Genomic DNA, 14720 nt, shown 5'->3' on the forward strand with positions numbered 1-14720 from the left:
AAGTGCTCAGTATATATGGGGAAGCATTCAAGACGGTTGGAAAATCATTCTAGGTGAAGTTGGTTGAGAGAATGCCAAGAGTGTGCAAAGCTGTCAAAGGGTGAATATTTTGATTTAACACTTTTGGTTACTACATAATTCCATATGTGTTATTTCATAGTTTTAATGTCTTCACTATTCTACAATGTAGAAAATAGTGAAAAAAAAAAAACTTGAATGAGTTGGTGTGTCCAAATTAGAGGTCGACCGATTAATGATTTTTCAACGACTATACCGATTTATTGGAGGACAAAAAAAGCCTATACCGATTTTAAACGGACAATGTATTTATATTTTGTATTATTTTTATGTATTTATTTGTAATAATGACAATTACAACAATACTGAATGAACACTTATTTTAACTTAATATAATACATCAATAAAATCAGTTTAGCCTCAAATAAATCATGAAACATGTTCAATTTGGTTTAAATAATGCAAAACAAAGTGTTGGAGAAGAAAGTAAAAGTACAATATGTGCCATGTAAGAAAGCTAACGTTTAAGTTCCTTGCTCAGAACATGAGAACATATGAAAGCTGGTGGTTCCTTTTAACACGAGTATTCAATATTCCCAGGTAAGAAGTTTTAGGTTGTAGTTATTATAGGAATTACAGGGATATTTCTTTCTATACCATTTGTATTTCATTAACCGTTGACTATTGGATGTTCTTATAGGCACTTTAGTATTGCCAGTGTAACAGTATAGCTTCCGTACCTCTCCTCGCTCCTACCTGGGCTCGAACCAGGAACACAACGACAACAGCCATCCTCGAAGCAGCGTTACCCATGCAGAGCAAGGGGAACAACTACTCCAAGTCTCAGAGCGAGTGAAGTTTGAAACGCTATTAGCGCGCAACCCGCTAACTAGCTAGCCATTTCACATCACGTCGTTACACCAGCCTAATCTCGGGAGTTGATAGGCTTGAAGTCATAAACAGCGGAGCTGCTGGCAAAACGCACAAAAGTGCTGTTGGAATGAATGCTAATGAGCCTGCTGGTGCCTACCATCACTCAGTCAGACTGCTCTATCAAATCATAGACTTAATTATATCATAATAACACACAGAAATGGGAGCCTCAGGTCATTCTGGTCGAATCCGGAAACTATCATCAAATCAAATCTAATTTTATTTGTCACATACACATGGTTAGCAGATGTTCATGCGAGTGTAGCGAAATGCTTGTGCTTCTAGTTCCGACAATGCAGTGATAACCAACAAGTAATCTAACTAACAATTCCAAAACTACTGTCTTATACACAGTGTAAGGGGATAAAGAATATGTACATAAGGATATATGAATGAGTGATGGTACAGAGCAGCATACAGTAGATGGTATCAAGTACAGTATATACATATGAGATGAGTATGTAGACAAAGTAAACAAAGTGGCATAGTTAAAGTGGCTAGTGATACATGTATTACATAAGGATGCAGTCGATGATGTAGAGTACAGTATATATGTATGCATATGAGATGAATAATGTAGGGTAAGTAACATTATATAAGGTAGCATTGTTTAAAGTGGCTAGTGATATATTTACATCATTTCCCATCAATTCCCATTATTAGAGTGGCTGGAGTTGGGTCAGTGTCAATGACAGTGTGTTGGCAGCAGCCACTCAATGTTAGTGGTGGCTGTTTAACAGTCTGATGGCCTTGAGACAGAAGCTGTTTTTCAGTCTCTCGGTCCCAGCTTTGATGCACCTGTACTGACCTCGCCTTCTGGACGATAGCGGGGTGAACAGGCAGTGGCTCGGGTGGTTGATGTCCTTGATGATCTTTATGGCCTTCCTGTAACATCGGGTGGTGTAGGTGTCCTGGAGGGCAGGTAGTTTGCCCCCGGTGATGCGTTGTGCAGACCTCACTACCCTCTGGAGAGCCTTGCGGTTGAGGGCGGAGCATTTGCCGTACCAGGCGGTGATACAGCCCGCCAGGATGCTCTCGATTGTGCATCTGTAGAAGTTTGAGTGCTTTTGGTGACAAGCCGAATTTCTTCAGCCTCCTGAGGTTGAAGAGGTGCTGCTGCGCCTTCTTCACGACGCTGTCGGTGTGAGTGGACCAATTCAGTTTGTCTGTGATGTATGCCGAGGAACTTAAAACTTGCTACCCTCTCCACTACTGTTCCATCGATGTGGATAGGGGGGTGTTCCCTCTGCTGTTTCCTGAAGTCCACAATCATCTCCTTAGTTTTGTTGACGTTGAGTGTAAGGTTATTTTCCTGACACCACACTCCGAGGGCCCTCACCTCCTCCCTGTAGGCCGTCTCGTCGTTGTTGGTAATCAAGCCTACCACTGTTGTGTCGTCCGCAAACTTGATGATTGAGTTTGAGGCGTGCGTGGCCACGCAGTCGTGGGTGAACAGGGAGTACAGGAGAGGGCTCAGAACGCACCCTTGTGGGGCCCCCGTGTTGAGGATCAGCGGGGAGGAGATGTTGTTGCCTACCCTCACCACCTGGGGGCGGCCCATCAGGAAGTCCAGTACCCAGTTGCACAGGGCGGGGTCGAGACCCAGGGTCTCGAGCTTGATGACGAGCTTGGAGGGTACTATGGTGTTGAATGCCGAGCTGTAGTCGATGAACAGCATTCTCACATAGGTATTCCTCTTGTCTTGTTTTCGAGATGATGGACGTTTATTCTTTCAGGGAATTACGGAACCGTTCCTTGTTTTATCTAACGGGTGGCATCAATCAGTCTAAATATTCCTGTTACATTGCACAACCTTCAATGTTATGTCATAATTACGTAAAATTCTGGCAAATTAGTTCGAAATGAGCCAGGCTGCCCAAACTGTTGCATATACCCTGACTCTGCGTGCAATGAAAGCAATAGATATGACACAATTTCACCTGGTTAATAGTGCCTGCTGACCTGGATTTCTTTTAGCTAAATATGCAGGTTTAAAAATATATATATATATACTTCTGTGTATTGATTTTCAGAAAGGCATTGATGTTTATGGTTAGGTACACTTTGGAGCAACGACCGTCCTTTTTCGCGAATGTGCACTGCATCGATTATACGTGACGCAGGACACGCTAGATAAACTAGTAATATCATCAACCATGTGTAGTTATAACTAGTGATTATGATTGATTAAGTTTAATGCTAGCTAGCAACTTATCTTGGCTTCTTACTGCATTCGCGTAACAGGTGGGCTCCTCGTGAGGCAGGTGGTTAGAGCGTTGGACTAGTTAACCGTAAGGTTGCAAGATTGAATCCCTGAGCTGACAAGGTAAAAATCTGTCGTTCTGCCCCTGAACAAGGCAGTTAACCCACCATTCCTAGGCCATCATTGAAAATAAGAACGTGTTTTTAGGTGAAAAAAATCTGCAAAATCGGTGTCCAGAAATGACAGATTTCCGCTTGTTATGAAAACTTGAAATCGGCCCTAATTAATCGGCCATTCCGATTAATCGGTCGACCTCTAGTCCAAACCTTTGACTGGTACTGTGTATGTTTTACTTTTTGGTACATTTATATTTTACACTCCAGATACACACTTATATAAACAAACAACAACTTAGACCTTTCGAACAATGTCTAAATATTATCTGCCCAATGCATTATTGTTTGCCATGTGGCCTTAAATTGTACCAGTTAGTTTTTCTTGGTCACCCATGCTATTTCAATATTTAATAATAAATCATTTAGATTTGTCCGTTGTGTTTAGGATGGGAGTTTGTCTTTTATTATACATTTTTTCCATATGAGTGATGACTAGAGTCATCCAGCCCATTGTATCTCACTACACCCCTATATGACTTGAAATATGCAGACAGATGGATTAAAAGTATGTTTATATTGTAATACTTCTGACAGCCAACTTTCTACCTCTGCCCACAACTTCCGAACTTTATAGCATTCTCATAAATCATGGACTGTTTAATTATTATTTGTTTTACACTTAAGACATGACTCTGCCATTGTGCTGTAGAATTTGTGAATTGTGTCTCTTGTATAATAAATTCAATACGGTTAAGGTAACTCATTTCGTTAGTTATGCTCCAACTTTCCCTCCATCTTGTGCCAACATCAGTTATTTTTTTTAGTCTAAGTTCCAGTAGTTCATATTTTTTTCCTAAAAGATTGTCAGTAGGATATGCTCTCTGCAAGCTCTCATGCACTAGTGGATGACTGCTCCACATCTTAATGATATATGTCACTCCAGGAAAATGGGTTAAAGGCATTTCTGTTTTATGTAATATTCTAACTTTGTTTTGTTATCCTCATGTATAATACACACAACTACAGGAACATTTGTTTACGTGACGTTTTGAACCAGGCAGTGTCATTCCCCATCTAGAGAACAACCGGTCCTAGAGTGTGTTGCCAGACTGGATTTTCCCCTGTGCACTGAATAATTTTTTTTGATGTCCTGTTGAGTGGATCCCTCTCTGGGCTGGACTGACAACGCTGTGTGTGTGTAATCCTGGTCTCACCGTCAGGTTAAGCACTTCTCCACTTCCTGCTCATGCTCTTCTCACACTTTTTTATTTTTATTTTTCATTAGCAAATGGGCCTACAATCTGTTTGATCTGGCCAGGTAAGGAAGAGTGCCTCGGTCCCTGGGCAAACATTTATACTCACACTTAAGGCCTCCAGTCCCAGGCAGCTACTGGTGGTCTGGAGCCCTTCTCACATGAGACTTTAAAGAAGGCCCCATCAGACCACAGCAGCATAGAAGTGTTGCACTGGGGGTAACGGTTAGCGTGGAACTACCCTGCAAGTGTCAGGTTTTTCTTTGGTTATTGGTGTTTTTAGCATTCTTCGCTAGAAGCAGTAATCGGAGGCAGAAATTAAAAGCGCAAGCCGCTGGCAATTAAACGCTTCAGAGACGTGGCTAGAAACTCTTGAAATGGACTTAAAGTGTATAAAGACACTTCAGCATTGCAAGCTCACTTCACTCACTCACTATAGCATATCTTATTGATTACAGTGGGTACTTTTCATCCACACATTAAAAATGCTGATTTGCTTATGCTAAATATCCAGTATAATCTGTACCTACATTTGGGCCTCTAACTCTATCTCCCTCTCTGTGGTTTGTGACAGGTGTATGTGGCCTTATCGTTCCTCAGGAGGACATGCCCTTCTGTGACTCGGGCATCTGCCCTGATATCATCATGAACCCGCACGGCTACCCCTCCAGAATGACGGTACGGTACCACCACACAATTCAACATCACCTATTCTTTGCTTTGGGGGATACAAGGACCTACTCATGGGAACTGAATGTGAGAGATCAGACTCTGTTTGGTTATCAAAATATCCCAAGGTTCACCTGGCTTTTAACTTGTGCGAAAAATGTATTGTTTTGTTAAGAGTTTATAGTTCAAAACCTAGCCCCCAAAGCCTTCGACAGCTCTCACTCACTTTCTCCACTTAATTTCTTTGATACACAAGCAGAAGCCCAACTCTCATTCTTCACAAGTTTCAATTGGCCCTTTTGTTTTAGACAAAGTGCTCATTATTCCCCCTACTCTATTTGCTGGAGTATCATTGGAATCCAGAACACATGTCCATTGGCTGGGTTTGGACTCCCGAGTGGTGCAGCGATATGAGGCACTGTATCTCAGTGTAGGAGGCGTCGCTACAGTCCCTGGTTTGAATCCAGGCTATAACACTTCCGGCCGTGATTTGGGTGGTCCCATAGGGTGGCGCACAATTGGCCCAGTGTCGCCAGGGTAGGCCGCCATTGTAAATAAGAACTTGTTCTTAACTGACTTGCCTAGTTAAATTTAAAAAATAACGTCCATTGACAACAGTAAGCAGGCAATCTTACTGTTCACTATAGGTCTGGGCGATATGGCCCAAATCTCATATCCCGATAACAATGCATATCACGATATAGCACATTTTCTGTCAATTCAATGAATAAATAGTATGTTTTTAATGACCACACGTAAAGGCCTTTTTCTTATTACATGTTGAATTATACTCAACAAATAAAAGGTACTTACTCATATTTGATTATTTCTCCATTTATTTAGAACATTTGTGCAAATTTTCAATTAAGCATATAACGATATTAATGTATAAATTCTAAAATGTAAATAAACCCTTCAACTATAGATTCAAACAGAATAGAGGCCTAAAAAAATTTTTTTCCCTGGGAGCTTGCATGTTATTTTGGCATTAATACGTGTCCCATATCAATTTGCTACCTTGGGTCGAGTGTTGTCACCAACTCACGAAACCCCTATTTCTCGACCGTGTAAATTGGGGCCATGTCTTTGCAGATGTAAATTGTAACGGCAGCTGTTGTCGCCTTCCATCTTCGTGATTCTTTTCCATATAGTGTGCCGTGTGCGAAAGCCTCTTACAATGTCTGAGTCGGGGGTTTGTTTTGAGCACTCGACTACATTTCACATGATTATTGCGTAGGTGGTAAGAGGTTAGTAGTGTTTGAGCCTGTTGTCGAGACCGGCCTGCAGCATGTTTTGCAGAGGACGGTTGTCTGGGGAAACGCATTTCATGCAATTCTACATCATTTTAGAAGACTGGAGACTTGAGCAGAATATTTTTTAAATACCTCAAGTGATTGAAATTACAGGCTACATTAACACTGACAATCTGAGATCAACAAAAACAACCTTGTCTTGATTCCATCAATAGTCTAGGCCTAGGTGTGTAAAGACAGAAATATTGTACAATATGAAGAGGACATTACAGTTCCAGTTTCACTGACTCACCCAATGATGCGCAGCTCACTCACCAGTGATGGCCAATTCGCTTGTGCCAAAAGCTTCTCTTGTTTTACTTTGTAAAATAATGCTGTTCGCTCAATAGACCTATTTGGAAGTCGGAAGAAGCTTCTGTCTTGGTAGCCTAAAGGCCGATTTTAGTTTTTTTCAGTAGGATCCATTTGCTTCCCAACCTGTATTTGAAATATTGCAAAAGGCCTGTTTTTGTCTGCATGCTGTTCAATTCAGATCAAACTTTATTTGTCACATGCGCCGAATACAACAAGTGTAGACTTCACCATGAAATGCTTACTTACAAGCCCTTAACTCTTCTTGAACTGCACTGTTGGTAAAACATTTTTTTGCCAAGTAGACTAAAATAAAAGTAACACAATTAAGAATAACAATAATGAGGCTATATACAGGGGACACCGGTACCAAGTCAGTGTGCGGGGGTACAGGCTAGTTGAGATTACATGTAGGTGGGGGTGAAGTGGCTATGCATAGATAACAAGCAAACTGCGAGTAGCAGCAGTGCACAAAGGGGGGGTTGGGTTGGGTCGATGTAAATTGTCCGGTGGTGATTTTTATTAATTGTTCAGCAGTCTTATGGCTTGGGGATAGAAGCTTTTGAGGAGCCTTTTCGTCTTAGACTTAGCACTCCGGAACCTGCGGTAGCAGAGAGAACAGTCTAACTTGGGTGACTGGCGTCTCTGACAATTTTATGGGCTTTCCTCTGACACCGCCTATTATTTAGGTCCTGGATGGCAGGAACATTGGCCCCAGTGATGTACTGGGCCGTTCGCACTACCCTCTGTGGTACCTTAAGGTCAGATGCCGAGCAGTTGCCGTACCAGGCGGTGACGCAAACGGTCAGGATGCACTCTATGGTGCAGCTCTAGAACCTTTTTACATTAGTCGGGTCCCCAGATCCTCAAATCTTTTCAGTTTCCTGAGGGGAAAAGGTTTTGCCGTGCCCTCTTCACGACTGTCTTGGTGTGTTTGGACCATGATAGTTCGTTGGTGATGTGGACACCAAGTTACTTAACTCTTGACCTGCTCCACTACATCCCGTCGATGTCAATGGGGGCCTGTTCAGCCTGTCTTTTCCTGTAGTCCACGATCGACTCCTTTGTCTTGCTCACATTGAGGGAGAGGTTGTTGTCCTGGCACCACACTGCCAGTTCTCTGACATCCCTATAGGCCATCTCATCATTGTCAGTGATGGATCTGGATGGATCTGTTGGGGCGGTATGCGAATTGGAGTGGGTCTAAGGTGTCCGGAGGAAGCTGTTGATGTGAGCCATGACCAGCCTTTCGAAGCACTTAATGGCTACTGATGTGAGTGCCATGGGGTGGTAATCATTTAGGCAGGTTACCTTCGCTTCCTTGGGCACAGGGACTATGGTGGCCTGCATGAAACATGTAGGTATTACAGACTCGGTAAGGGAGAGGTTGAAAATGTAAATGAAGACTCTTGACAGTTGGTCCGTGCATGCTTTGAGTAAATGTCCTGGTTATCCATCTGGCCCAGCAGCTTTGAAAGTTGACCTGTTGAGCGTTATCACACAGTTATCCAGAACATCTGGTGCTCTCGTGCATGCTTCAGTGTAGCTTGCCTCTAAGCAAGCATAAAAGGCATTTTGGTTGTCTTGTAGGCTGGCGTCAGTGGGCAGCTCATCTCTGGGTTTCCCTTTGTAGTCCGTAATCGTTTTCAATCCTTGTCAGAGCCGGTGTAGTCGGATTCAATCTTTATCCTGTATTGATGCTTTGCTTGTTTGATGGTTCATCTGAGGGCATAGCGGGATTTCTTATAAGCGTCTCGATTAGTCTCCCACTCCTTGAAAGCGTTAGGTCTAGCTAACTCGGTGTGGATGTTGCCTGTAATCCATGGCTTCTGGTTGGGATATGTATGTACAGTCACTGTGGGGATGATGTCGTCAATGTCTCCCCCTCACCCTGGACCCAAACTGTTACAGACATATATCCATTCTGCCCTGCCTATCTAAGGTCTTCGAAAGCCAAGTCAACAAACAGGTCACTGACCGTCTCGAATCCCACCGTACCTTCTCCGCTATGCAATCTGGTTTCCGAGCCGGTCACGGGTGCACCTCAGCCACACTCAAGGTACTAAACGACATCATAACCGCCATCGATAAAAGACAGTACTGTGCAGCTGTCTTCATCGACCTTGCCAAGGCTTTCGACTCTGTCAATCACCAGATTCTTATCGGCAGACTCAGTAGCCTCGGTTTTTCAGATGACTGCCTTGCCTGGTTCACCAATTACTTTGCAGACAGAGTTCAGTGTGTCAAATCGGAGGGCATGCTGTCCAGTCCTCTGGCAGTCTCTATGGGGGTGCCACAGGGTTCAATTCTCGGGCCGACTCTTTTCTCTGTATATATCAATGATGTTGGTCTTGCTGCGGGCGATTCCCTGATCCACCTCTATGCAGACGACACCATTTTATATACTTTCGGCCCGTCATTGGACACTGTGCTATCTAACCTCCAAACGAGCTTCAATGCCATACAACACTCCTTCCGTGGCCTCCAACTGCTTTTAAACGCTAGTAAAACCAAATGCATGCTTTTCAACCGATCGCTGCCTGCACTCGCATGCCCGACTAGCATCACCACACTGGATGGTTCCGACCTTGAATATGTGGACACCTATAAGTACCTAGATGTCTGGCTGCAAACTCTCCTTCCAGACCCATATCAAACATCTCCAATCGAAAATCAAATCAAGAGTCTGCTTTCTATTCCGCAACAAAGCCTCCTTCACTCAGGCTGCCAAGCTTACCCTAGTAAAACTGACTATCCTACCGATCCTCGACTTCGGCGATGTCATCTACAAAATTGCTTCCAACACTCTACTCAGCAAACTGGATGCAGTTTATCACAGTGCCATCCGTTTTGTCACTAAAGCTCCTTATACTACCCACCACTGCGACTTGTATGCTCTAGTCAGCTGGCCCTCGCTACATATTCTTCGCCAGACCCACTGGCTCCAGGTTATCTACAAGGCCATGCTAGGTAAAGCTCCGCCTTATCTCAGTTCACTGGTCACGATGGCAACACCCATCCGTAGGACGCGCTCCAGCAGGTGTATCTCACTGATCATCCCTAGAGCCAACACCTCATTCGGCCGCCTTTCGTTCTTGTACTCTGCTGCCTGTGACTGGAACGAATTGCAAAAATCGCTGAAGTTGGAGACTTTTATCTCCCTCACCAACTTCAAACATCTGCTATCTGAGCAGCTAACCGATCGCTGCAGCTGTACATAATCTATTGGTAAATAGCCCACCCATTTTCACCTACCACCAACAACTCTGTGTTGTCTGTTCACACTGCTATGCTTTATCTTGGCAAGGTCGCAGTTGCAAATGAGAACTTGTTCTCAACTAGCCTACCTGGTTAAATAAAGGTGAAATAAAATGTAAAGAAATGTCATCTGACCACTTCCGAATTGAGCGAGTGCATTAAAGTCCCTGGCCACTAGGACCGCCACTTCTGGGTGAGCATTTTCTTGTTTACTTTTGGCCTTGTAGAGTTGGTTGAGAGCGGTCTTAGTGCCAGCTTCATTCTGTGGCGGTAAGTAGACTGCTACGAATAATATAGACAGTGTGGTCTACAGCTTATCATAAGGTACTCTTCCTCAGGCGAGCAATACCTTTAAACTTCTTTAATATTAGACATTGCACACCAGCTGTTATTGACAAATGCACACACACACACCCCTCCTCTTACCAGAGGTAGAGTCTCTGTTCTGCCGGTGCATGGAAAATCCTGCTAGCTCTATTGTCTGCGTCTTCATTCAGCCACGTCTCAGGGGAACATAAGATGTTAGTTTTTAATATCCCGTTGGTAGGATAATCTTAATCCTAGGTCATACATTTTATTTTCCAATGATTGCACGTTAGCAGGAAGAACGGGTGGGAGTTTACTCGCTCGCCTCCAGATTCTCAGGAGGCAGCCTGATCTGCTCCCCTTTTCCTCAATCTTTTCTTCATGCAAAAGGCGGGTATCTGGGCCTGTTCCCGTGAAAGCAGGATATCCTTCTCGTCGGACTCGTTAAAGGAAAACGTTTTTTTCCAGTCCGCGGTGAGTAATCGCTGTTCTGATGTCCATAAGTTATTTTCGGTCATAAGAGACTGTGGCAGCAACATTATGTACATAATAAGTTAAAAAACTAACAAAATAGCACAATTGGTTGGGAGAATGTAAAAACGTCAGCCTGTTTTTCGGCCCCATCATTTGACACTGATAGATTTGCTGCCCGTTCCCAACTAGGCTAATCCTTGTTATTGGGCTAAACACAATCCACAGCTGGGCAATTATTTAAGAAGCATTATTGAATTTCCTTCTGAACAGACCGCAGTAATTCTAACTTTGGCAAATGTATTTCAATTTTTCAAGCATGCTGGGGCACCTCCAGCACCCTTCCCACGGCTATGATTCTATAAGGAAATAAATTACGTGCAACATTGGAGGGATGAAAGTTGCAGGCTCATGTCTATCAGAGCAGAGGGGGGAGAGAGAACGATCAAAGAAAGTGTTTCTTATTCTAGTTCTGTGAGCGATACAGGTGCGCTTCTCACTCACTCACCACAGCAATTGCCATGGTCTATATTGGCTACAATGTTAATCACACCATAAACTAAACCAACGCTGGCCCAACACTAATCAATTCTTGGAATATCAGGCACGTTTTCATAGTTTTTTGGGTGTCAAGCGAATTCGAGAACTTGAATTAAGCACTTAGACTGTCTCTGTTTAAAAAAAATTATATACAGTTTATTTTGATCTGCCTTGTTGACAGTAGTCCCTTATCATTGGCTAGCGTTGTCATGGACAGGACACATCAATGGTTGGCCGGCGAGGATGATTATATGTGCTAAAATTAGAGGTCAGAGGGTCCGTCTGCCTGTAACCTTAGTGGTAGCTACTGCTCTGCACAACCCACAACAGCCACACTCCTGCTGGGGTTTTGTTTCTCTCTGGCCCTTAATTGATCAATCAAAGTTATTGATTAGCTAGAGAATGCACACACTGGTTAGCCAGTTCTAAATTGGTCTCATTTAAAATAAGGACATAAACCACTGAACCTGTAGGCCTGTAACAGTAAATGCTCTACAACACAACTGTTATTGCTCTTTTATCTGATCTTAAACAGTTGTGTTCATTATCATCATGAAACATCCTCTCACTCTCAACTGTCTTTATTTTCAGCAAACTTAACGTAAACATATTTGTATGAACATAAGATTCAACAACTGAGACAAACTGAACAAGTTCCAGACATATGACTAACAGAAATGGAATGTATCCCTGAACAAGTGGCGGGATCAAAATCAAAAGTACCAGTCGGTATCTAGTGTGGCCACCAGCTGCATTAAGTACTGCAGCGCATCTCCTCCTCATGGACTGCACCAGATTTGCCAGTTCTTGCTGTGAGATGTTACCCCACTCTTCCACCAAGGCGCCTGCAAGTTCCAGGACATTTCTTGGGCGAATGGCCCTAGCCCTCACCCTCTGATCCAACAGGTCCCAGACGTGCTCAATGGGATTGAGATCCGCGCTCTTCGCTGGCCATGGCAGAACACTGACGTTCCTGTCTTGCTTGAAATCACGCACAGAATGAGTATGGCTGGTGGCATTGTCATGCTGGCGGGTCATGTCAGAATGAGCTTGCAGGAAGGGTACCAGGAAGGGTACCACATGAGATTGCCTGCAATGACAACAAGCTCAGTCCGATGATGCTGTGACACACCGCTCCAGACCATGACGGACCCTCCACCTCCAAATCGATCCCGCTCCAGAGTACAGGCCTCAGTGTAATGCTCGTTCCTTCGACGATAAACGCAAATCCGACCATCACCCCTGGTGAGACAAAACCGTGACTCGTCAGCACTTTTTGCCAGTCCTGTCTGGTCCAGCGACTGTGGGTTTGTGCCCATAGGCAACAGTTTTGCCGGTGATGTCTGGTGAGGACCTGCCTTACAACAGGCCTACAAGCCCTCAGTCCAGCCTATTGCAGACAGTCTGAGCACTGCTGGAGGGATAATGCATTCCTGGTGTAACTCGGGCAGTTGTTGTTGCCATCCTGTACCTGTCTCGCAGGTGTAATGTTTGGATGTACCAATCCTGTGCATGTGTTGTTACACGTGGTCTGCCACTGCGAGGACGATCAGCTGTCCTTCCTGTCTCCCTGTAGCGCTGTCTTGGGCGCTAAAGGTGCTCACAGTACGGACATTGCAATTTATTGCCCTGGCCATATCTGCATACCTCCTTGCAGCATGTCTCTAAGGCACGTTCACGCAGATGAGCAGGGACCCTGGACATCTTTCTTTTTGGTGTTTTTCATAGTCAGTCGAAAAGCCTCTTTAGTGTCCTAAGTTTTCAGAACTGTGACCTTAATTGCCTACCGTTTTAACGACCGTTCCACATGTGCATGTTCATTAATTGTTTATGGTTTGTTGAACAAGCATGGGAAACAGTGTTTAAACATTTTACAATGAAGATCTGAAGTTATTTGGATCTTTACGAATTATATTTGAAAGACCGTGTCCTGAAAAAGGGATGTTTCTTTTTTTGCTGAGTTTATGTACTGTCTTGAAATGATTGTGATGAGACGAGTTGTATTCATTATTCTACACCGTAGCAAAATGTTTAGAAAATTAGCATTCCTTATCGGACAAGTTCAGGTAGTCCCTCCCATTTTCAGTCAGTTTTTTTGCCCTGTTAGGGTCCTATTCATTAGGCACCAATCTTCTCCACCAGGTGGGGAAGCTGATTGAGCTGCTGGCTGGTAAAGCGGGGGTGATGGACGGGAGGTTCCACTACGGCACGGCCTTTGGGGGCAGCAAGGTAAAGGACGTTTGCGAGGACCTGATCCGCTATGGGTACAACTACCAGGGCAAGGATTACGTCACCTCTGGCATCACTGGGTAAACACACAGACATGTTTTGAGTAGGAGACATGGAATGGATGAGTGTATGTTAGCCTGGTTAAATTGTACTGTTTGATACAAGAAGTGAAACAATGGTTAGTCCATTGTTCAGTGTGGTTTAACCAGGCTAGTTGTATTTATCAATGTATACATCATGTATGAGCATTACAGCATGGCTGCAAACATGACTTCTGTATCCACTGATTTAACAGTATTATTCACTTTATTAGGCAGACCACCACTTTCATGAAAAATGGTTCGCTCCTACAGACAGTGAATCAGGTGGCTGTGGCTTGCTATATAAAGCAGGCAGACAGGTGTCGAGGCATTCCGTTACTGTTCAATTGAGCGTTAGAATGGTCAAAACGAGTGACCTTAGCGACTTTGAGCTTGGTATGATCGTCTGTGCCAGGCTCGTTGGTTCCAGTATCTCAGAAACGGCCAGCCTCCTGTGCTTTTCACTCACGACAGCAGCAGTCCTGTGGGTGAAAACAGCTTGTTGATAAGAGGTCGAAGGTGAATGGCAAGAATCGTGCAAGCTGATAGGCAGGCCACAAACGGGCAAATAATGGCGCAGTACAAAAGTGGTGTGCCGACCCGGTATTAGATAGGTGTACCTAATAAACTGGCCACTGAGTGTCCGCTATTATAGCTATTCTCTAGCTCTGTTTTTTCAATCCTGGTCCTGGGGACCCAAACGGGGTTTATACATTGTATTTTTTTCACTAGCACTAACACAGTTGATTCAACTCATCAGGTCTTTGATTTGAATCTGGTGTCTTGGCAAAAACAAAAATGGGTCAACTGTTTGGGTCACCAGGGGTTAGGATTGAGAAACACTGTGAAGTCCCAGAATTTGATGGGTTGTTCTCTCCCTCAGAGAGCCAATTGAGGCCTATATCTACTTTGGACCTGTGTATTATCAGAAACTAAAGCACATGGTGCTGGACAAGATGCACGCCAGAGCCCGCGGCCCCCGAGCTGTGCTCACCAGGTAAGATAAATCCAAAAAAGTTATATACAGAGTTTGGCTAACT

The 14720-nt window shown here is 43.9% G+C and overlaps 1 protein-coding gene across 1 annotated transcript in view; it reads left to right on the forward strand.

Moving 5' to 3' along the window:
* LOC124034988 (DNA-directed RNA polymerase III subunit RPC2-like) overlaps positions 1-14720 on the forward strand; it is a 56559-nt gene that overhangs the window by 40737 nt on the left and 1102 nt on the right. The window contains 3 exon segments of the mRNA XM_046348378.1: positions 5098-5201; positions 13514-13680; positions 14564-14677. Of these exon segments, the coding sequence (XP_046204334.1) occupies positions 5098-5201; positions 13514-13680; positions 14564-14677 (385 nt within the window).

This window comes from Oncorhynchus gorbuscha, linkage group LG01 (genome assembly GCF_021184085.1).
Source record: "Oncorhynchus gorbuscha isolate QuinsamMale2020 ecotype Even-year linkage group LG01, OgorEven_v1.0, whole genome shotgun sequence".
NCBI classification, from domain to species: domain Eukaryota; kingdom Metazoa; phylum Chordata; class Actinopteri; order Salmoniformes; family Salmonidae; genus Oncorhynchus; species Oncorhynchus gorbuscha.